The sequence below is a fragment of the Prinia subflava genome, chromosome 2 (genome assembly GCF_021018805.1).
Source record: "Prinia subflava isolate CZ2003 ecotype Zambia chromosome 2, Cam_Psub_1.2, whole genome shotgun sequence".
NCBI lineage: Eukaryota > Metazoa > Chordata > Aves > Passeriformes > Cisticolidae > Prinia > Prinia subflava.
Window position 1 is genome coordinate 104,449,509 of NC_086248.1, and position 23,676 is coordinate 104,473,184.

The following is a 23,676-nucleotide window of genomic DNA, read 5'->3' on the forward strand; positions in this document are numbered from 1 at the left end:
CTTTTGGTCCTGTCATATTCCACAAGCTCTTCTGATGTCTTTTTTTAAATTTCTTCAGGTAATAAAACCTAGGTATGCTTTTTTTAATTGGAAAAAAAATTGTTTAGGAAAAAAGGACATCTGCAGCTTCACTTAAATATAATTAGCTGTAAGCAATACTTCTTTCAATTTTGGTTTCTCTGCTGCTGTGGTAAAGAAACAGATCTTGCAAAGCAGCTCACTGCCATTGGAGGTGAACCATTCACGAATATCTGCTCTTTTGAAAAGCTTCAAGTTAAATGGCTGAGTCAAATTTAACTTGTCAGCTTTTTGAAAGACATCATTTGAAAAGCAGCATGGCTGTTTAAGACAACCCTGGGTTTATACAGTGGGAGCAGCCAGTGCATAATGACAGTTTATGGTGAGTGTTCTGCTGAATCCAGAGGAGGAGGCTCTTTAGAGCCAAAACGATCTGCAACCATTAGCATAACTCAAATGACTTTCCTTTTGTTTTGGCTATTGTGTATTTTTATGACAGCAAGAAATGCTGCTGTTTTTCACATTGCAATCGCTTTGGAAGTGTCCACTTACAGTAATCATAAAATGTTAAAGCTTGAAGCTGACTTGGAATTGGGCAGATTGCTGGGTGATTTTCTGATTTGTTTCATGTGTTATTTGTGTGAAGATTGTGCTGTACTTGTAATTTGCTTTAATGGTAGAAAATTCAATGACAGGTTGAAAATAAGGTACTTGTGAGTTACTGGACAGAGGTTTTAGGGTTTATTAAATAAAAGAAATCAGTAGACGCTCCAGTTTGAGTAGCTCCTACCTCAGCATGTACAAAGTGTGCATTACTGGTGGGAGGTTTGCTGTAGAATTTTGTTTCAGCAAAATTTCTCTTCCACTGAAATTATTCTGTAAAACATTTTAAACAGTTCCCATTCTAGTCCAGAAGTGCTAATGGGGGAGAATTTCTAATATTTGCTTGCATTTCTATGGTATGAATTAAACTTCCATTCCTGTATGTGTGCAGTGTTTGTCCTGCCTTTCTGCCGACACAGTGAATAACTCCATTGCCTTGGTCTTGGTTGTTTGGTTTTTTAAAAAGGTAAAATGATCAACCTAATCTCATAAATAGGGATTGAGAGCATCTAGCCTGTGGCAAACTCAGGAATACAAGCCCAGGGGCTTCTGTAGCTCCAGTGGGAGTTGGCATAATAAAACTGCCTGACCTAACAATTTCTGTGGTGAGGTTTTTCAAAATTTAATGCCAGTGGGTTCTTTCTCTTTAGAGTCTAGGATTTTAAGAGAAAATAAATTGTAAGTATTCTAGAACTAAAAAAAAATTGTTTTCAAAAGAAACTAAAACTCATTTCTTAAAAATAATCTCTTTCTCCATCCAAAATATAAATCCATATTCTGTTTTGGTAAAGAGAGATAAGTCTTTTTGAAGAAGCAGGTGTACCTTTATACTAAACTTTATCTTTTTTTGCAACAGCAGAAAGTCAGGGACAAATTTGCATGTAAGGATACATATCAACAGTCACTAAATGACAGAAAAAATGCAATTTTCCTGTGTTAACTTCCTGCTGCTGTCTCTCTCTTTTCTGTAAATTAACCCGGTGAGTTTACACCACAGCAAATAAATGAGTCCCCTTTCTGAAAGGGCGTGTGAAATCCATACTGCTATCCCCTACTTTCTGTGGCACAGCAGAGAAACAAATAAAGTCAAGGTGCTGTCACGGTGTGACCTCCAAATGATGGTTAGAAATGGGGAGAGGCTCCCGATGGAGTGACCTCAAAGAGCCGCAGATGTGCTCAGCAGGAGGCAGCGAGGCCATTCCCTGAGTTACAGGTCGCAGGATCAATTCTGCAGTCAATGGTTCCAAGCACAGACCTGCACAGGGACTGATGGAGCAGCAGTGATGGACTGAGGGGAGTGCACAGCCCATGAATCTCACAGAGGCCTCAAAGGAAACTTCAAGTGATCAGACCTATAAATTACAGGTGAAGCACAGTCTCAGGGCTGTGCAGAATTAAAGATAATTTGGTGCATGGTCCTAACTGTTTGTATGATAAAGCAGAACAAGCAGCATTGACAGACTCTGAAAGATGCTCACATCCACTCATCTCATTTGAATGGTGATACTGTTAAGAGGGACAAATGGTCACCAGACAAGAGCTTAAAATATACATTTTAATAAATAAGGTTTGGGAGAGCACCTCTTGCAGACAACTGCCTTGCAGTCTTTTATCCCCATGGATTTTATGGGCTGACATGTTGCAGTGTTGCAGACTCAAGTCTGTTTGGGTTTAAAAGCTGTAAATTTTAATGGCATTTACACCTCAGTCCTGATTTTAAGCTTTTGTTAGACAAGACAGTTACATTAAAGAACTCTGACTTGATTATCAGAACAATACAAAATTGCTTCAGAAGATGCAGAAATCATGCATTGATCTTATGGGGAAAAGTTGCATGAAAGCCATTCTGACTTCAAGCTGTTTTTCATTGTGAGGTGAATCATTCTGATTCCTGCTGTTCAGCCCACTGGGACAGACTTGCTAAAGTGCAGATGAATTGAGAAAAATTCAAATCTTTTCTGTTCTCCTTAAGGGCAGGGATGCCCTGTGCCCCTTCACCTTTCTCTGTTAGTAACCTGCTTTCCTCCTTCCTTGGCATTTGTTTGTGAAAGATGTTCTTTCTGTCCTAATCACAAACTTGACACTTCTGTCCCAAAATCGGCCTCAGTCTGCCTTTGCCCTTTTTGTGGTCCAGTGTCCAACTGAACCTGACAGCACTCTGGCCATTAGCAACCAATCTGCCTCTTGTTAGTAGGGCTCTACTTAATTATTTACAGGCATGACGTAAACCTAGGAATGGAAAGAGAGAAAAATCACTGTACTGTCATCCTTCCAGCAATAAATCTCCTGCTCTGTCCTTCTAGATAAAGGGAATACCATGTGAATCCGAAGGCCCAGGCTAATAACCACCCAGCTCAGTGCAATTAAATATCATCATGTGTGCAAGTTGTAAGAATTGTATATGTTTAGCAGATATTTAGCACTTCAGACATCAAGCATTGTGAAGGAGTCATGCACAAAAAGGGCAGAGGATGGCTGAAACTGTGGCTGGCTGCTTGTGCTCACAAATAATTATTTGTGCCTGTGATAATTCACTTGACCGAGATGGGCACATTTATGTGTGCATGAAATTAAGGGTGAAGACTTCAGAAATCTGGCTCATGGTTTGTAACAAAAAGCTATTAATAACAGACCATGCTAAGCACTGCAGAGCCTGGTGCAGACTGGGATGTGTGAAGGAGAGAAACCTGAACAAAAACATGAGTTAAAATAAGTAAGTGAGTGGGAAGGAGAGTACAGTGTACCACAGCTAAACCCAGCTGTTCTGGGCTTATGTCCCTGCTGCACCTTCATCATCCATGATACCTTTTCTTATTCCAGTGTCTTGTTTGTCTTGATTACTCTGCTCTGTTTTGTTCTTTTTTTTGTTCTTATTTTTTTTCCCAGAAGAAGCATGTAGATAGAAAATATTTATGTTATTGAAACACACACTAAAACTGCCTTAAGTTTTCTCGATAGTCTTTAATACTCATCTGCTTTTTCTCTTCCCTATACCCTTAAAAAATCCACAACAACTATAAACTCTAAATGAGCTACCTCTACCATGTTCTGAGCAAATTTGGAAGGGCATGCAGTATTACATTATCAAAAAGTGACAACTAGCTATAAAGAATTATATATCTTTTTAATGATGAAAGGGTTATAATGAGAATTGATGAAATGAAATTGATGGTAATTTAAAATAACATAGTCATTCTGATAATGGTTGTGGCAAGGTTGTAACAGTGCCTTGCCGGTTTTGTACAAGCTGAAGGGAATTGATTTTTGTTGGTGGCCAAGAGGCTTTGCCTTGAGAGGCTGCCATGTTTGTGGAAAAAATCTGATGGGAAAATTATGGAAGAGATAAATGGCCCAGCTAGAAACAAGCTGAACTGGTACACTCATGGCCAACTTTTGAGGAGAACTGCTGTGATCAGATGTCTGGATCACCCTGCATGTGAGTGGCTTTAAGAAGCAGTTGCTTCTTTATTTCCAGGTCTTTCCATCATCAGTCAGTGCAGGATAACTTAAAAGCTACTTCTCAGTTCTAGAGCGTTTTCCATATAAATTGAAAACTGATCTGCTGATACGGCTATTTTAAGCAAATCCATTGGTTAAAAATGTATTAATGGATCTGCCTTAAAAATAAGAAAGTATGTAGTTACTGTGATAGGATAAGTGGGGGGGGTTTACATACCTCAATTTTGACTAGCAAATATTTGTGGCTGCTTTCTGGGTGGCCTGTTGTTGGTATAGTTTGAAAGATCACTAAGGCTGGGCTGTCACATTGGAGTCTCTGTCATGTAAGCTGGCATGCCCAGCCCAAACCAGAGAGCTGCCAGAGGTGCTGTAGGTGTGTTGCTTTCCTAACAACAGAAATATTATTTTAATGTAAGGCATAGCCTTAATTTTTAAAGGTATTTTATCTTCCTGTCCATGTCAGAAACCTGTAGTCAAGCAAAATCCAAAGCACACTGCTGAGTCTGGGAAGAATGCACCTTCTAGGCTCCTCTCTCCTTCTGAGCACACAAAGGATGCAGAAAACTCACGGAACTTGACATTTAGGGTAGTTTGAGTGAGTTCTCTGACTGTGTGCTCTGTTAGGGCAGCTCCAGAGCATCAGGAATATGCAGGAGAAAATCAAATCAGCCCAACCAAGCTGATGCCCTGTCCCAGATTTTGTAGCCATCTGTGCCTCTGGTCTTTAATCTTGTATCCCAGATTGGCTGGGCTGTCAGGTGAGAAACATCATTGATAATCTTAAAAGCCACCCCCCTGCTGGCAGTGAGCACTGCAGCCCGGCTTCCACGCTCCAGATAAGCTCAGATCCTGCAGCAGAAACAGTAAAACCAAGAGACCAGCAATCCCAGGATTTGAAGCTGCCCGGAGCACAAACAGGAATCAGTAATTCAACAGAATGTGCTACAAAGTAATGCATTAAGTTTTCTTGAGGCTTTTTTGTTTGTTTGTTTTAGCCTTTACCAGGAGTGACATATTTAAATAGTGAGTGCCAGAAAAGTTTATTTTAGACTTTTTTAGGATAAGCTGTTTTGTAGCTAAAGAGGAAACTCAACTAAGGTTCAAATAAGATGTTTTTCTTTATCATATAATAAGATTTAGTAGAAATTATCTCTGTGCCTTCAGATGATTTTCAGCTTTTTGCCCCAAAAATCTGTGGATGGAATGGTGAATGTGGCACTATTGCAGTATACACAATTTGGGCCCAATTTTTTTTCTCTTACATTGCTCTAACTGCATTATTTGGAGTATTTGCTTCAGAATAACTGTGAGTGAGTTTGGTTCTGTGTCTTTTTAAAATGCATTCTAAATTCAGGAGTGGTGTACTGGGATGGCTTTCTGGGTTGGGGAGGGCTGGTTTGCTTTGCCTTGTTTCAGCCTACACTTTCAATAGTTTATGTAGGAAGTTAGTGACAGTGGCATTCCAAAGGGTGGGATTCCTGTTGGGCCAGTGCCCAGCAGCCCTGTGGCCACAGGCCCTGGGGCACTGGAGCCCCACGTCCAGTCCAGCTGGGGAAGCTCTGCCTCTTCCTCTGGCTTCGAGACTGCACAGTAGAGTTGAATTTGAAGAGTCTCAGCTGCTGGAAAATCCAAACAGGGGGGAGCGTGTGTGCCTGCTTAAGTCAGGGGAGGAAGGGTCCTGTAAGCAATGTGAGGCTGCATAAAAGGCATATTGCAGTTTATGATGTCTGGATGCCCACCTGGAGAGCAGAGAGCTCAGGAACAAAATAAAATGACTGAAATCCTGCTCGACTCTGAAATAAGATAAGAGTATAGTAGTGGAAGGATTTAAATGGGGAGGGCAGCTGTTATAGCCCCCAGATGTACATATTTTATCCTGAGGCACCATTTGGTTTAATAAAATTTAGATCTAAGGCTGTCCTTAACCTATCAGTTTCTTAAGACTTAATTATAAAGGTTATACTTTCAAAGGACAAAAGCATCATTCATTTGTCTGTTCATGTCTTCCAGGTTTATCTTGCAGATTATGGACTTTCCTACAGATATTGTCCCAATGGGAACCACAAACAGTATCAGGAAAATCCTAGGAAGGGCCATAATGGGACAATAGAGTTTACCAGCATAGATGCCCACAAGGGAGTAGGTAGGTTTCTTTTTTTTTATTTCAGATGAGTGATTATAGAATGAGTGATCAGGCTGTGAGAGCTGTTGTACACAGGAGAAGCAGTGTTGGGGATTGCTCAGCCCCTCGTGTGGTGACCTCCTCGTGTGCCTGGGAATGCTTCCCCAGGGCTGTGGGAAGGGGCAGCAGGAGGAACCCTGAGAGGCTCTGCACACACAGGACAACCCTGAGAAGAGCTCAACATCAAACTTAATTGGTTCATGTTGGGAGGACTGGTTTGTGCTTGCTGTACGCTGCAGAGGCAGGATTTGCTAATGCTGCATTGTCAAGGAAAAGGGTTTGGAGTCTGCACTGTCCTTTAGGGAGAGCTGTGTTTGCGTGTCACCATCTGTGTTATGGGAGGGTATCTCAAGATGACATTCCTTCTGCAAGGAGAAAAACCGTTTTTGAAGCCATAAAGTGTTAACTTTTTGAAATCTTTTTCCAGTAGCCTTTCATATATCTTACTTATTTAAACTCACTTTGATGGTATTGGAAACACATTTGCAGGTAAATTACATACATAGTCCTTTTATTGGATATTGATTGTACTGCCTTGCATTCCAAGGCAGACTTAATTCAACAATTCCCTAATTAGTTAAAGTCATAACCTATGTCTTGTATTCATTTACCATTAATTAAACCTTAGCTGTTTATTACACTGCAGTCCAAATCCAATAGCAGACCCATAGAGCCATGGAAAAGGGACTGGGTGGTCAATATTGAAAATATATGGTGTAAAGTCCCACTGATGGCTGCATTGTTCACAATCAATATGGTCAATGCAACACAACTTTCTTAGTTGCTATGTCAGCAAGACAAAAAGTCAATTCTAATGTTATGCTAGTGAAAAAAATGGTGATTATTGAAAAACTTTGACTCTTGCTACAAAAGAGTGTTTTTGTTAACTTTTCTTTCCCCTTTCCCCTCCTTCATTCTCAAGATCATCCCAAGCAGGAGGGATGATGGTTTGCGGCTGCCAGCTTGGTGAGCATCCGTGTCACGAGTGATAACTGCAGGAATTTGTGCTTGTTAATAGCTGCTGAACTGTTACCTTAGACTAATACTTTCTAACGAGTTTTAGTTGGCACAAACAACTGTATATTATTGCTTTTTCTATTAAAAGGACCATTGACCATGTAATGTAGAGGGTCTTGATAATTTGCCGGAGCTGTTAAAACCTGCAGTCGTTTAACTCTGGTCATTAGGAAAAATGAAGTAAGACTGGCAACTATTTCCTGCTAAGACAACGGCACCATTTCACCTGCTAGAAAATATTTTATGGTGAGGAGAGCATCTGTTTTGGACTCTTCTGGCCTTCCCATGCAGGGTGTTTTCTAGAGACCTGACTCTGCCTGCTTTGCCTGGTACTGTGAGTGGTGTCGCTGTGCACTGGTATTTGACGTGGATGCTCTTTGAAGAGTAGGTGAAAGCTGGAATATTTGGGATTTGGCTGTTGGATAGTTACAGCAGCCAGTTTGGCAGTGTTTATGGATGGGTATGTGACTACAGGACAGATAATTCCCTTCATTTGAAAGGGCCGGGAAATTTGTAATTACAGACTTGTGTGACAATAGGTGTGCAGAGGAAGCATGAGGTAAGTTTTGCAACCTGTGTCTTAGACAACCTCCTCAAAGAGCTAATGTCATGATGGAATTGGTTAAAACCAGAGGACTTCACAAAACAAATAATTCAGAAAGATAGTTTGAGGAAGCTTACCCCCCTCTTACACTTGAAAAGTGTTTGCTTGATAGCTGCAAACAGAAAATCCACAGATTTTTCTGGTGCTTCTGCTGGAAGAGACTGTAGAACATCATGTGAGATCTGGTATGTTGCAGAGCATCCAAACTCTTCACATGGAATGCCAGCTCTGACCTTGTGCTGGTGTCCTGCTTTTGTCCAGGACAGAGTTAATTTTCATCCCGGTAGCTGGTGCAGTGCTGTGGTTTGGATTTAGGATGAGAATTGATAGCACAGGGATGTTTTGGTTGTGGCTGAGCAGTGCTTACCTTCAGTCAAGGACTGATGAGTTCCCCATGCTCTGGCAGTGAGGAGCTGCACAAGGAGCTGTGAGGGAGCGTGGCCAGGACAGCTGACCTGGCCAGAGGCATATCCCATACCCTGGGATAACAGGAACAGTGGATAAACTGGGGGGGCGGGGTTGGCCAGGAGGGGCTGATCACTGCTCAGGTGGTGCTGAGCAGTTCTGTCAGGGTTTATTCCTTTCTTCACCTTCCTTTTCATTATTATTCTTTTTGAAATTTTATTTCAAGTATTAATCTGTTGTTGTCTTGACCCATGGATTTTAACTTTTTTCCCTGATTCTCCTCCCTGTCCCCCCAGAGAGGGGCAGGGGGTGAATGGCTATGTGGTTTTAATTGGTGGCTGGGTTTAAACCACGACAAACAGCCTGAAACCATTAAGGTCAAACTGCCAGAGTTTCCCATTTGCAGCAGAGCTCTCAACATCCCAGGGAAAATCTGCATGTGCAGCAACTTCTGTTGGAGATTGCATGGGTTCAGCTGGCAAAATGCAGCAATGGGTTTCTCTGCTGTCTTGGTGTGAGGCTGAGAGGCACAGAGATGTCCCAGGATGCTGAAAGACTTCCAGCAGCTGGGGCAAGGGGCTTCTTTGCTCAACAGTCTCCTGGATTCCCCACTCGTGGTGGAGTCTTGGCAGTCTCCTGTGCAGAGTGAGGTGGAGTGTTCTGAAAAGTCTTTAAAGACTGTTGGCAAACAGAAGGTGCAGAGACAGCCTTCATTCTGATGTCACCCAGCTTTTCAGAGTGAAGTACTTTGTTATTTCAATGCTCCAAGAATATCGTTCTAATTTTTAAATGCTGTTTTATATAAATGAGATCCTTTCCAGAGGGCATTTTCTGCTTGGATGTAGCAACATAAATATCTCAGCCCCCTGAACAGCATCAGTGGCTGCACTGAGCCAGACAAATGAGAATATTTTGACTTGCTCATGAAGCAGCTACTGAATACATGCAGCGATTTGAGGGACATGCTGAAGCTTTAAAAAAATTAGGAATTTGTAGCTTTCAAAAGTGCCTCTTGGCAATGCTTGGAGCTGATACCCACCTTGCACAGAGCCAGTCAAATGTGTTCCCTTCCCAGTCATTTAAGTAAATGCCAGTTTCCATGGCTGAATGGAGAGTTTAACCCAGCTGTGTGCTGGGTTATTCCCCAGGATCTCTGTGGAGCTCACCAGGTGTAGAGCTGTGCAGTCCACTGTGATGCAGAAAGGTTCCTACCAGTGGCCACTGCAGGGAAACACTTTGGGGTGGTGGGATTGGTCTGTGTTCTTCTGACAGCCTTTGGTAAGGGCGAGTGGGATGTGCTGTTCCCGTGGCAGCTGCATCCTTGAGCTGTGCTTGGAGTTCTCCTGCAACCAAGTAGAGCCCAGCCTGGCCTCTGCCAGAGGATCCAACCCACACCTTCAGCATTCCTGGATTTGTGGCAGGATCCCATCCCAACCAGTGTGTGGATATTTGAAACTGAAACCCTTTCATTCTGATGCAGATTTCTCAGAGCGCAACTGCATCTTTGGTTTTAGCATCACTTTGGAGTGTACGCACTGTATTCATTTTTAAAGACCAGCCTGTATACACAGTATTGCATTTGGTTTGTTGATTGATAATTAAGGAGAATTATATCTGTACTCAGTGTACATTTAAAAAATTGTTACATAGTTAGTGTTAAAAAGTAATATTTGGATCAATGCCTCCTATGGATTTTTGTAGATTTTCTCCTCACTGAGGCATGCAGTCAATACCTAATTTCTCTGGAGATTTACTGCACTTAACATATTGAGGTTCTTTTAAATACTCCAGTCCTGTGCATTGAGTGCATAAGCCCAGTTTTAATTTGCTATCATTGATGAACATAAGAGTATGAAGTGTCTATGCTGAATTCCCTCCAGCATATATTTGTGTTTGCCATCGATTCCAAGCTGAGTCCTCTCCCTTCTCCCAACGTTTCACAGTGACTCCAAGTAGTGTTGCCATCTCTTGCACCAGTAGAGACCTCACTGAAGTCTGTGCAGGACTGATATTTACATCTGCAGTAGTAAAAGCTGCTTCCCAGAGGAGTGGGGACGTTGGACAGGCTTCTCTGGGCCCTCACACGGGGTTATTGTGGCTTGTGCCCCTTGAGCTATGTCAGAAGCGGGACACTGGGTTTGTCCAGGCAGTGCCAGCACTGGGCTGAGGCAGGGAAGGCCCTGCAGCCCTTGTGCTGGTTTTCCCCACTGCTCCAGCAGAGCCCCTCTGTGCTATTAAAAACACAGCTCAGTGCTTGGCCATTTTTCTGTTCTGCTGACAGAATGTGTGCAGGGTTCATTTTGTGCAGAAGGATGTGCAGGAATATAAACACCTATGCCTGGAAACACATTCTTTGGGAGGCTGCTTCCAGGGAACAGAGCGCTGAGTGGCTCTGGATCAAGAGGTTGATTTGGCATCTGTCCATGCATAGTTAGGATTCAGAGGGAGCCTGTAGGATTTTCTTTCTTTTTTTTTGTCAGTCAAATGAATTATTGATCTGCTGCAGTTTGATATGTGTTTCCCAAAGACTGTGTACAGGACAAACTGTAAATCCTAAATAATAAAAGGAAAATATAACCAGTCTGGCAAAAAATGGGTGGAACTTTGCTGTGGGAAATAAATAAAAAGATGGTTTAATTCCTGAGAGTTGGATTAGAAATGTGTGCCCAGCAGAGGAGGGAGCAGGAGGTGGTTGCAAGTGAAAGAAAGAGTCACTAGCAAGGAAAAGATTGGGTAGGTTTCTACAGCCACCTCTGGAAGCTGCCAGGACTGTTCAGAAGCAGCAAAAATAAGATGAGAAGCATTTACAACCTTGTCACATCTGAGGACTGTGCCTGGGAATGGGCTGTTTAATTTTGGCTGTTGTTCTCTATGCCAGGAATTCAGAAAGGTAGTGAATCTCAGCTGCTTGCCCACCCCTACCTGTCAGGCTCTTACCTTTGTGATTCTTTTTTTCTGCTACACAGATGTGAAAGAAGAATAAAACTTCTGTCCCCACTCTCCTGCCACATGTCCTTACTGCAAGCTTGGGACCTTTGGCTTCCAACCAGGTACCAGCACATCCTGCCACCACCCATTTCATGTCCCACCCAGAACTCCTGGTGACATTCCCTTGCACCTTCCAGCCTTCCCATGACATAAACTTCCCCCCACCAGAGCAGGACCCCAACCCTCTTTCATTCAGCACATCCCATTGCACCAGTCCTGATGATTCCCTCCTGGCAGCTTTGCTGTGTGTTCCCTGCCTGTGAGCCATTCAGCCCATAAAGGCTGTATCTGTAGGATCCCAGTTTAGGAGAGAGCAAGTGCCCCTCTCTGCCCTGTCACAGACTGGGTTCTCTGGAAGAGCTCTACTCTAGCTGTGATGGTGCCATGGATTTTTCTTTCCAGCAATGTGTAGTGGTGGTTACTGTCAGAGAGTACTTGAGCAATGTGCCAAGCAGGCGGTGCAGGGCTGGGCGTGAGGAGAGCGGAGATGGTTCCTGGCTGGCGTTTGCCCTGTCTGAGGCTGGATAACTCTGTGGAATGGCCTCCAAGGACTAAAATATATCATTCATTTAATGTACTTCTCTAAGCTCTTCCGTGGAGCCACCCACTATTCCCTTGGTCATTATCCTGCTGCAGTGAGCTCCTCAGACTGACCAGGACCTGGGCGAAGGAATACTTCATTTTCTGCTTTTGGTGGGGTTTTTTTTGTCTTTTCATTTCTCCTACCCTTAATAGAGGCACTGATTTTTGGCAAGTCTTGTATTTGTCTGGTTTTTAATCATCTCAGCCTTGAGTTAAGTTATATCACTTTGTGATGATACATTTTTATCATAATTGTATTTCACCATGGTCATGTTAATCCTCCTTTCCTTTATGGGCTTTTGCATCACTGGCTGTGGTGTCAGTTCTGTTTGCTTGTGAGTTACCATGAGTTCATGTTCTGTAATGCCAGTGGGAATTGGAGGTGCCACTGCACATCCATGCAAATGAGCAACCAAAAGGATCCTGTTTGCCACAAGCTTCCAATCTAAAAAATCACTAATAGTGAAATTATCATGTAACAGTCTAATTAAAAAGAAGAGAATATTTCACCTGTTACTTGTTAGATCTTTACAAAAGGCTGGAGAAAATCAGCTAAACAGAGGCCATAGAGAAACCTCCTATTTTTACTTCTGTTTCAGAGGAGTTCTTGGGAGCAGTGGAGTTTTGAGAGCATATTGTGGCTGTTGAGATATCACTGATCTGTTTGGAAAGAATAATCTGAATATACATTTGAGTGGAGATATCTGCCAAATTCAGTGTACAGAGATACATCATCTATTTTCTTCTAAGGTGGATTGCATCAGTTATTCTGAGTTATTGGACCCTGTGCTTGCGTCTAGAGTATGTTTGTGGCATATTTAAAACTTTGATTTCATTGATATGGCTGTGAGTTCATTGACTTCAGTGGGATTGTTCCTGATTTATCTTGGCAGGACTGAGAACAGAATCAGGCCTCAAATCTCCAAATTAAAAAATTAAACGTGAAGACATTGGAAAATAAAATGCCACCAATATGTTTCCATTAAATGCTACTTCATATGAGACTAAAATAATAGTAAAAAAATCCTGTGAGTAGAAAAGCAGAAATCAAACATGTATTAAAAAAAGAAAAAAAAAACCCCAGCATTTTTTTAGCAGAGAAGTAAGAATTTGAATTTAATAAATACTGGTTGGAGTGTAAACTCTTGTAACTGTGACAAGTTATCAAGCAGAATTGTTTTATTTTCACCTGGCTGTCATAGTTAAAGTGAAGGCAGATTGATTTCTCTCCGTTGATGTTTATCAAGAATTCCTGTAATCTTCAAATGTATGAGCAGATTTATTTTTGCAAGTAAACATATCACTGAAATTTATCTATTAGTGCTCTGTTAGACATGAACATCTAATGATTTCATTGTCCATAGATAATACTAACTCGTTAAAGATTAATCAATTACTTTTTAACAAGAATCTAAATTATTTAAAAGGTTGAGGGATTTAACTTATATGGAGCAGAGAGAAATAAGCAAGTACAGCCACAGAATCAAATGCTGATGTTTTCATGTGTTCTACAAAAACCCCATGTAAATGTCTGTATTTAGCAGCACTTGTGGTGGCCTGGGAGATGAAGGGATAGGGGAGTCACTGTCTCCTGTGAAACATTTCCTGCTACTGCAGGGCAGGGGTGCTTTAGCTCCATGTGCCTTCTTGTCCCTGTGCCTGCTGTGGCTTTGGGCAGGTGTCACCCCAGGCTCTTGGCTTGTCATGGCTTTGTCCCTGGAGCTGCAGATGAGAGGGAAGGTCATTAGTCATGGCCAAACTGCAAAGCAACTTTTTCCTGTTTTGTCAGAAGATGACTTATCTTGGGGTAACTTCTGAAATCTGATTGGTTTGCTGTTATTTATAGATGCACATCAATGAATCCCCCGCATGGAAAAAAGCTGTCTGTTGGAATTCTGACAGTTTTCCTCAAAAGGCCGCTTTCTGTAGCCTGTGTCACACAAACAGGTGCCAGAAAGGCATTGTGAAAATTAGAGGATCTGCAGTCAAAAACACTGGCTTATATGGATCTAATCTGGAATTGCCATAATGGAAAAAGGAGTTGTGAACACATGTGTATGAATGGAATTGTTCCACAGTTATCGGGAGATTTATGGCCAGAGAAATCACTACAGAGCAGCAAGTGGTAGAGATTGTGTTTTTATTTTAATATGGGAGCCAAGTCTTGCATTAGGACGTTGCTGAATCCAGGGCAGAAAATAAACGACGCCCAAGGGACAGTGCAGCGGTGTTGGATCCAGGGGCCTTTAATAATCCCGAGCCTAAGAGCAGTTAAGATAGGGAATGTCTAAACACTAATCTGCTGCTTTTACAGTAATGTGTGTACAGGAACAGGGAACAGTTATGATGTGTTGGCACCATGGCTTTTAGCAGATGACTTCTTAAATTAAAAGATAAGTTCACCGAGTGACTTTCTGGAATTTATTTAATGAAGGCCTATAAAATATGATATCTGTTTACAGCTAGATTAACAGTACAGTGCTCAGCTACTGGTCTTTACACTGGATAAAAAGTGCCAAACAAGCCTGAACTCTTCTTTCCTTCTTGGAAAGCATAAATTCATTTTGGAAAAGCATAAATTTAACTTCTGCATCTCTCTGTCTTTAATCACGACGAGCGGTTTCTGGTTTTGCAGATTCCATGTGGTTTTGACGTGCAAACTGTAGGCTGCAAGTCAAAGAAATCCTGCAGTGCTCCTGCTTGTTCAGTTTTAGCAAGTTTGGTTTCCTTTGGGTAGCAGCAAGCAGCAGCAATTCTGTTGGTATTGCACTTTTCCCCTCCCTCTTTCTCCAGGAAAAGCCAGTCTATAGATTAACTTCAGTTTTTCCGTGTAGATGATGCTCGGGGATGGGGTTAAATTTTGATTTAATTTTGTCACCTTTATTTGTGTCTGCCTGGAGTGTGCAGAGAGTAAGCTGTTCTCAAAATCACTTCCTTTTTGGAAGCAGCAATGGGAAGCTCAGCCCGGACTTTACTGAACAGCGAGTGTACTTTGGGTTGTGCTGAGCTCCACAGGCACTGCCAGAGCTGGGAGCAGGCTCTGGTGAGTCAGTGCACACTAGATGGCAGTTTTGTCCCAGCATCCGTGTTCAAACGGCTCCACGGGAGAACAGGAAAGGCCATCAGTGTTTAGTCTGCTCTCACAGAGTCCCTGCATGACCAGTGTGGACCCCATGGACTTCCTGGAACATGTGTTAGCAATTTAGCAGCAGACATTTATTTCTTTGTTTTACTGCTTGGCTCTTTGAGAAAGTGTTGGTACTCAGTTATGGGCTGTCTGGATCATGTCAGAGGCCATGGGGATCAAGTCCATGTGACAGGCCAGACTGAGGAAGGATGGAGTTGGAGGAGGTGAGGAAGCTGACCCTCACTTGAGCAGGAACAAGTCACTGCCTGTCTGTGGCCTGTGGCCAAATGCCGGGGCGGTTCAGGTCTGATACAGCTGAACAAACAAAACATTTTGCCCGTTTGGCTTCTTCATATTTCATCAGCACCAGTTCCATCAAAGTCTTTTCTATTTCCTAAGAAGAGGTTCCTATTCTTCATTGTATTTTTTTTTCTCTTTCCCCCTCCCCCTTTCCACATTTTAGCCCCGTCCAGACGAGGTGACCTTGAAATCCTTGGCTACTGCATGCTGCAGTGGCTGTGTGGGAAGCTGCCCTGGGAGCAGAATCTCAAGGACCCTGTAGCTGTCCAGACTGCAAAAACAAAGTAAGGACAAACCCCCTCACACATGGACACACTGGCCTGGAGCCCTGCAGCATCCTCACTGCTCCCCAGCTCTGGGAAACACAGCTCTCCATGCTACAGAACAGCAGCTTAGGAGAAAGCTAAAACAATTTTCCTTAATTAAGAGAGATGTTGGAAGCAGTTAAAATGGGAACTTTATGTGCATCTCTCCCCTCCTTTGCATGTTTATGTCTGTGCTGCTGTGAGGAGAGGATGGATTCCAGTGCACAGTACACAGGCATTTTGTCTGCTGTGTATTTTTCCAATACTCTTATTTTTTTCCAAGAAAACATTTGTAAATTAGTACAGGCCTTAGTGCACATACAGAGGGTTGTTGTGCTATTCCATTAAACTTCACGGCTGCTTTGTAGAGACCGTAGTACAAACATCTCTTGGAGGTTTTTCCACATGTGCACTTAATTTATTTAACTTTCTATATGATACTATTTTTCAGATGTTTTTTCTGTAGGTTTTTAATGTTACATAAGCCTAATGCCATTACAAACAATTAAAGACCAAAACACTAAGGAGCTTGGTAGAAATCTTTCCTTTTCCCCAGCATGACTTGGAGCTCACTGTGGCAACAGTGGATCAATGTTCTCTTCCTCTGCCCTCCCAGCTGGGACTGGAGGGAGTTACTTGCACGTGGTACCTGTGGCAGGCTCCACAGCACAGGAGATGCCCAGAACTGTAACATCACAATAGCAGGAGGCAGCAAACTTTTAAGTAAGGCAGGTCACACCCAAGGTACCTGCTGGGGCTGACTGATCCCTGAAATCCATGCACAGGGAAGGGCTGCTGCAGCCTGCACATGGGGCCAGTGCAGCTGGGCATGGTGGCAACCTCTGCTATGTTAGATATTTCTCCTTTAGAAGTTCTGATCATTACACAGTCCCTTGCAAGGTAACACTTATACAATTCAATGGGAAATCAATTTAATCAATCAAGCTGTAGCACTGATTCTTCCCTTACCGTTGACCCTTGGCTGGCTCATGTTTCCAGGATGCTGAACAAAAGGAGGCTTCATTGAAAAGCTCAGAAAATTAGACAGATTCCACTTATCAGAAACATATTCTTACCCTAATGAATTGCATTCCTGGAATTAGGCATCTTGCCCAGGTTATCCCTCTTATCTGTCCTAGTTTTCATGTTCCTGTGGGTGCTGGACTGCCCAAGATGAGGGCTGGTTTTATTCCTGTTTTTAGGAATTGATGCCCAGCTTCTTTGCTGTTCCTGTTTCTGGATGGACAGGAATTACTCCTGTGGCCCTACTGTTTATGAAGCGTGTGGGACTTCAGATGATGTGATCTGCCTGTCCCCTCGTGGCCCTGCCATGCCTGGCTGTGACTTTCACAACCACGTGCTCCATGGCAGAGGACCTGATGCTAAGTGATAGGAAGGAAGAGCAGAACTGCGGCTTAACATCCAAAATAGAGATGGGAATCATCAATCTTCAATCAGAACAAGCCATTCCACTCAAAGGGCTTTTGTTTTTCCTTCTAGAAAGCTTAAAATATGTGCAAAGAAAAACTTAAAGTGGAGGTTTAGGTGCTAGCCTGGTGTTGGTGAAGCCAGCAGTGTGCAAAGAGTTAAAAATGGAGCTGGTGAGGGGAGATCTGGGTTCTAAAGCAGCCCTGTGAATCATTAGCTATCCCGGAGGTCCACTCCCTTTGGAACTGAGATTGCTGTCTTCTTAAATCCCAAATGAGGAATCACCTGCTCCAAAAGCGCATTAAACTGTTGCACTCTGGTGTTGTTTCAGACTTATGGATGAGCTCCCAGATTCAGTGCTGAGGTGGGATTCTCCTGGAAGCAGCTGCAGTAAGTGTACTTGCACCTGTACCCTGTGGCTCTTCAGCCTCTTCCTACACACAGTTCAATGTCTGCCTCTGGGGGGGAGCAGAAGAGAAGTGAGAGTAACACAAACTGAACAAAGTCTTTGGAAAGAAAAGAATCCTGCTCAGTCTGTGATGTATCCCATGGAGTGACATAAGGGATCCTGGCCATATGTAATCCAAGGTGTTGGGAAGCAGTGACTATCTTGGAAACAGAAGTAGCTGTTAGTATGGAAATAGTAAGCAACTGTCTACCAAAGGTTTATTGCTCAGTGCTCAGAGTTGGAAAAAGCAAATGGATGCACAGTTTGTCTTGTCTTGTTTCTTCCTTCCCTGAGATACAAAAGTAACCCAGGGAAAACACCAAAGGTCAGTATCTATTTTTGATTTATTCCCTTATTTTTCTAGCACTTTTGGATTGGAATTATTGGAATGCAGTGTGTATTAGGTGAAATTTATTCATGATATGTATACATATTTAATAAATCTTTCCTGCTGGGATTTGACCAGATGCTAATATCTGGTATAGCACTCCAGTTTTAGGATACACTTGGGCCTTCAGCTGAAAGAAAAGTTTGAGCCCCCCATATGTTTTTCCTGCTAGCGTTACTTCTGCCCATTCAGTGGTTTCCCTGTTTTTTGAACCACTTGATGGAAAAATGCTGCTGTTGGACTGTTTTGGGATGCAATCAGAAGAACAATAGTAGTTAAAAAAAAGTTACGTCTTTCCAAAGCATTCCCAGTATAGTATTTATGCAGATTAAAATAATACTGTTCAGAGTAATTAATATTTAAAGGGATATTGTGATCTATCAAAGACTTTTTTCTTTTACACAGAACTACCAATACTTGTTGATGAAATATTTTAATTTTTATCCTTGGGTAGCTGTCAGTACTGCGGGAATTAGTGCATGAACATAACGAGACAGAACACTTCAAGTCTGGCTTGTTTATCTAAGCCTGTCTTTTCCTTTTCTCCTCCCAAAAAGACAAGACATTGTCAGTTTTGTGTTTTGAGTGTGCCTTCAGCTGAAATTGTGTTGTCTCGTTTGGCAGCAAAGGATTGGCATCCGTGTTGGAACGAGATCCTTTCTGAACTTCTGGGGTTACACTCAGTGAAATTCACTGTCAAATCTGCTCTACAGGTGAAATAGCCAAGTTTCTGGCCTCTGTTTCTGGCTTAGCTTATGCTGAGAAGCCAAAGTATCAAGTGCTGAAGAAAATCCTGCTGGATGGCCTGGAGTCAAGTGGGATGTGCTACGATGGCCCTCTGGAATTTTCCACGGCGGCAGTGTGCACACGGAATCACCGCACTGCCAAGGTGTCCAGAGTGAGTGAGACAGCTCTGGGATTATTTCTGACAGCTCCTGCCTGCTGCCTTCCCTCTTGGAGAGGAGGAAATAGTTAAAGCTCTCAAAATGAGACTGACACAGCAGTTCTTCGGCCTTAAATACACCATGTTTGTTAATTCCTGTTTCCCCTGGCTTTGCTAAAAAGTGGAATGTCAACCCTCAAGGAGGAAGAACTGCCATGAGTCCTTTTGACCCACAGGCTCTCACTTCAAAGCAGTAGGCCTGTGGAGAATGATTTACTTTCAGGATAATAGGGAAGTCAAGCACTTTGTTCACTAACATCTTGAAGACGAGCCTGAATGCCAGTTTTTTCCTTCGTCCCAGATTAAAAGCAGCTACCTTTATTAGTGCCAGCATTTAATTCATTTTCTTGCTTTCAGGCTGTTCTTTGTCATTTGCCTTTATCCTCCTGCCGCCCCAGTGTGGAGGGGATGTTCCTGTGGCTTTAGCTGTGCTGTTGGTGTGCACTGGCACAGGATTTTCCAAGTGACAGCTCTCCTGTGCCGTTTTCCCCCAGTGCTCTAAGTTAATAAAGCCCAGCTTCCCTAAGCAGAGAGAGAGGTAATGATCACTTTTGCTGGGAAATGTCAGTCCCGTTACTCCTGTGAAAGTGCCCGTATGCAGTGGCCCCGTGCGGGGCTCTGGGGCGTGTGCAATAAGGCAGGGTCAGGGTCCCATCCATTTTTAATATTCCTGGTGAACTTTGGACCATCACAAGTGTGCATGAGCCAAGAATGCAGGATGCAAACTAATGTGACTGATAGGCTGCGAGATGAATGGTGATTCAAGTATCAGTGCACAGATGGTTCTGATTTGCTGAGTTTTGTAGCTGCTGCAACTGAAGACATAAAATATCCTTCTAGTCATAAATTAGCTCTTTGGAAGCAAAACCTTGGCACCAGAGCTTTACAACCTTCAATTAGTAGGGAAAGAAGTATTTGAATGACTGTGGTATTGACATCTGTAGGCCTGCATAGTAATCATTCCTAATAGAAGAGAATATCTGTTTGAGGGGGTTTTGCATGGCTAATTAACCACCAGTGAGAATATGTAATTTTTTCATGATCTCCTGATTGTCACCTTTCTCTCATGATACAATTAGATTTTATTGTAGCAAGCGCCTCACATACCAATTGTCAGCACTATTTACGTATTGTGGAAGGCAGAACAAAAGTTCATGTTTAATGAAAAGGCACTGGGTTTTGATCTTGGTAATTACAGATACTTCATTTAGCACTTTTGTTGACTTTTCTGGTTTTACTCCGTTTTTAAAAAAAAATTTAACAAAACTAAAAGCTATTTTGGTGACAAGACTTGTGTGGCTGTGATGGTGACCACTGTGTCCTCACTCATTTGAGAAGTTTTTTTAAGTTTGCACTGTTTTGTGAAGTGATTCAGAGCATCAGGTAGCTGTTAACCGATCTCCAGCTGATCCTGCTGGATCTGTTTCGCAGGAGTCTTTGATTTCTCAAGTCAGACACTAAATAGTAAATCCATTTCCTTCTTAAGCCTGCTCAAAGACTCGACAGTCTGCAGCATAAAAGATGATCCCGGCCTTGCAGGCTGCAGGAGCTGCTGCAGCACTGGATATTTGCAAGTCAGAGCCCCCTGGAAAATCCCTGGCTGAGGAGTGTCAGTTATCACCATTGCTGTGCTTTGATGGCCAGGAACAGGATCAGAGGGAGTGCCTGGGTGTTACTGAGTCTTGGCGCCTGTCAGCACTTTCTCTGGGGAATCTGTAATGCCGAGTGTCTCACTTCTTGGAACAGTGAGAACACCAGGATCACCTGTGTATGAGTGCAGCCTGTTCCTGCAGCCAGTGCTGGTGCCGACACGAGACGGTTTCCTCTGAACACTCACTGCAAAACAGCTGCAGAAAGGCAATCTTAGGGTTGGTCTGAGGATTTAAGGAGTACCCAAATACAAGTAGAGAGGACAGGTAACTGAACTCTCTAGGAATTTATCGCTATTTGCAGAAAATGCAATGTTTCAGTGGCCTGGTGCACTTGGTGCTGCTGCCCTGACAGTGCTGGATGATAGTCAGGCTCTTCCCAATGCATCTCTCTGTGGCACTGCCTGTAGTGATCCTAGGGCTGACTCTTTTCATCTCAGCATTCCTTTTCCCCCTCTCCTTTTCCTCACCAAGCACTTTTCCCATTGAAGAGGCAGCGTTGGAATAGTGGGAGCCACTGCAGACAAGCCACTGTCTCCTCACTTGCTGCTTGTGAGCAGGACCTGACTCCAGCTGATCTGTCCGATTCCTCCCGTAGCAGTTTGGTACACAGGAAATGAGGGGATTTGGGGTTAATGCCCTTCTGAAGAGCAGTGAGCACCTGTAGCAGAGGCTCCTGGAGCACCAGCTCCTTGATGATGTGAAGAGGATTGCATGGATTTTAGGATATTGCTCCCTGTTACAGTATCTGAATCTAATCTTGAGGTGGCATAAGAACCATAGCAGTGGCTATATCCTGATTCTTGGTTCCAGCTGCACATCAAAGATACGTGATGAAATATTTGCATTAATTCTCAAATTTGTTTACCACATTTTTTGGCCCCGGATAAGTATTTTCAGCGTTTTCCCCTACAGTGAAAGTGCTGATGTTGGGGCAAAAGTAGAGTGGGGTGAAAGCAGTTGGAAAGCCAGGTCACTGCTTGCTTGATCTTGTAGAGATCAGACTAAAACATAATTGCATGAATATTAACCTGTAATTTCATTAGGATGAAATATGGTTGGTCATTTTTAGGTCACCTATTTTCACTTTTGGAACTTCAGGTGAAAACTTGAAGTTTTGCTCTAAGTCCATTTGGAAAGTGATGCAGTTGTTTAAGGTGTGCATATATGGTGAAGATCATTCTTTTTGTGTGAAATCTGGGCTTTTCTTCACTGTACAAAATGCTTGCTGTGCACCCCAGGTTCGCCTCCCAAAGCCTCCACCAAAACCAGCTCAGCAGAAGGGAAAAACGCCGGAAGGTGAAGAACCTGCCTGTCAAAACCAAGTGTGTGTGGGGCTGGCAGGCACACAGCTCCTGGGAGAGGAAAAGCCAAAGCCACGGAGCAGGCGGCATCCCCAGGGAGAGCCGCAGCAGGTGAGGATTTGGGCTCTGCAGGAGCCCTGTTCATCAGCTCCACACCGGAGTCTTGGGGTAGGCGAGGAGGAACAGGTTGGAGAAGAGCCAAGGCCTCTGTCACAAACCCCAAGAGCTGGCAGATGCTTGCTGGCTTCCAGAATTCCAAGCAGGAACCTGAATCTCTGGTAGCCCAGGGCGTAAGTGCCAGGAGGGCAGTGCCTGACCTGCCCCAAACCTGGCACCTTCAAGTGCGGGATCAGGGCCTGGGGTAACTGGACTTACTGAATCCCTTTCAGCACAGTTACTGTCTCTGCCTCAACAGGCTCCCCTGCCCAGGCCTTCCCCAAAGCCAGAGCAGCAGAAGGAAGGCACAGGGCACAAGGAGCGCTCCAGCTGCCCGAGCAGGCCGCACACCCGAGGAACACGCTGGCAGCTGCAGGCGGAAGAGAAGCCGCTTCGATCTTACACCACACGTCAGGAGCCCGAGCACCCACAAAAGGTGAGGGGTTTGGTTTGACCATACAGCAGTCACAGTGCCTTGAGAAGGAAAATCACCTTTTCTGAAAACAAGAGTTCCAAAAACCCCTGGAAGCCTCAGCTACATGTGTGCTAATTGTTTGCCATGGACACTACAGATCTGTGAGTAACTGCCTGTATGTGCTGTTGGCCAGCTACCCCTGCAGTTTGTGTAGCTGCAGAGCAAGGCCCTGCACGTGGATGCCGATTGTAATTTCCCAACTCTTCCATCTCCCTTTATGAACCCCGTTGTTTGCTTGGTAGAAGCTTAGTTCAGTAGTTTCCTTCTCTGTGTAGTGGAAAACTTCATAGCACTTGTTACTTAACTCCTTCAAGTCTGAGTTTTACATCAGAGGATTTTAGCAGTTAACCAAACGCACCTTGAATATTAGTGTAATTTAGTGGACAAAAGGGCTAAATGAATAGTTTCAGTCTTACTCTCCAAGTGTACAGGGAAAAAATGAAAAAATGAATCAGTTTTAGTACAAATAATACAGCACCACGTCCATCTCAGTGATCACCCTATGCTCCTGTTCTCTGGAGCTCTGGTGTATTGTAGTGAGGGGTTTCCACCCTGGTTTTTGTTCATATAAACAACTTGGTAAAATGAGGACAGTTTCTAATGAACACAAAAATGCAACTTTAAAGGAAGCTTTATGATTAATCCAAAATTCTTTGCTTTGAGCAGTCTGATCATCACTGCCTGGAGACTCCGGTACAAGCTGGGAGAGGGAAGCAGCAAAAGCACAGCTGTACCTGAGAACACCAGGCAGGACAGTGGTGAGCAGAACCGTCCTGGGAGATGTTTTGGCTGCCAGCAGGGGAGATGGAGTCTGACAAATCAAACACAACTTTGGAATAGGAAACCAGTCCAGTGCTACTTCTCAGTCCTCAAATGCAGAGTTTTTGCAGAAAAAGGACCAGTCACTGGGCTGGTGGCTAGTTTATATTTGTGTTTGGATTTTGTATTTCTAATGGAAAAGCTGCTATTCCAATAGCATTAAATTTACTGTTCCTATGTAGAACCATTCTGTGGTACTCACTGAATATTCTGCACAATAGGGGGGACTTTAAATGGGTGTCAGATAACATTGAAGCCATTCAGATGAGAAAGTGGAGAAGGAAAAAAGGCAGGATGCTCTCTGCTTCCTTTTGCAGAATTCCTCTCAATCTCTCTCACGTAATTCAGGAGCTTGGTAACGTTAAGCTCCGTAGGAAACCGATGCTGTCCCTGGTGCTCAGGGGCAGTGGAAAAGAGAGCCAGGTCTTGGCTAGGTGAGAATGGGACTGTGGTGTTTGGGGATCCCTTCCAGAGGT

At 43.4% G+C, this 23,676-nt stretch overlaps 1 protein-coding gene across 3 annotated transcripts in view; it reads left to right on the forward strand.

Moving 5' to 3' along the window:
- VRK2 (VRK serine/threonine kinase 2) overlaps window positions 1–23,676 on the forward strand; it is a 38,166-nt gene that overhangs the window by 13,474 nt on the left and 1,016 nt on the right. The window contains exons 8-14 of one of the 3 annotated variants that reach the window (XM_063391415.1): window positions 6,091–6,223; window positions 15,449–15,569; window positions 17,350–17,408; window positions 18,568–18,752; window positions 21,688–21,861; window positions 22,166–22,342; window positions 23,048–23,139. In XM_063391415.1, coding sequence (XP_063247485.1) covers window positions 6,091–6,223; window positions 15,449–15,569; window positions 17,350–17,408; window positions 18,568–18,752; window positions 21,688–21,861; window positions 22,166–22,342; window positions 23,048–23,119 — 921 coding nt within the window. In that variant the 3' untranslated portion in view covers window positions 23,120–23,139. The remainder of the gene's footprint in view (window positions 1–6,090; window positions 6,224–15,448; window positions 15,570–17,349; window positions 17,409–18,567; window positions 18,753–21,687; window positions 21,862–22,165; window positions 22,343–23,047; window positions 23,140–23,676) is intronic. The other 2 variants (XM_063391414.1, XM_063391413.1) reach the window with 2 other exon arrangements.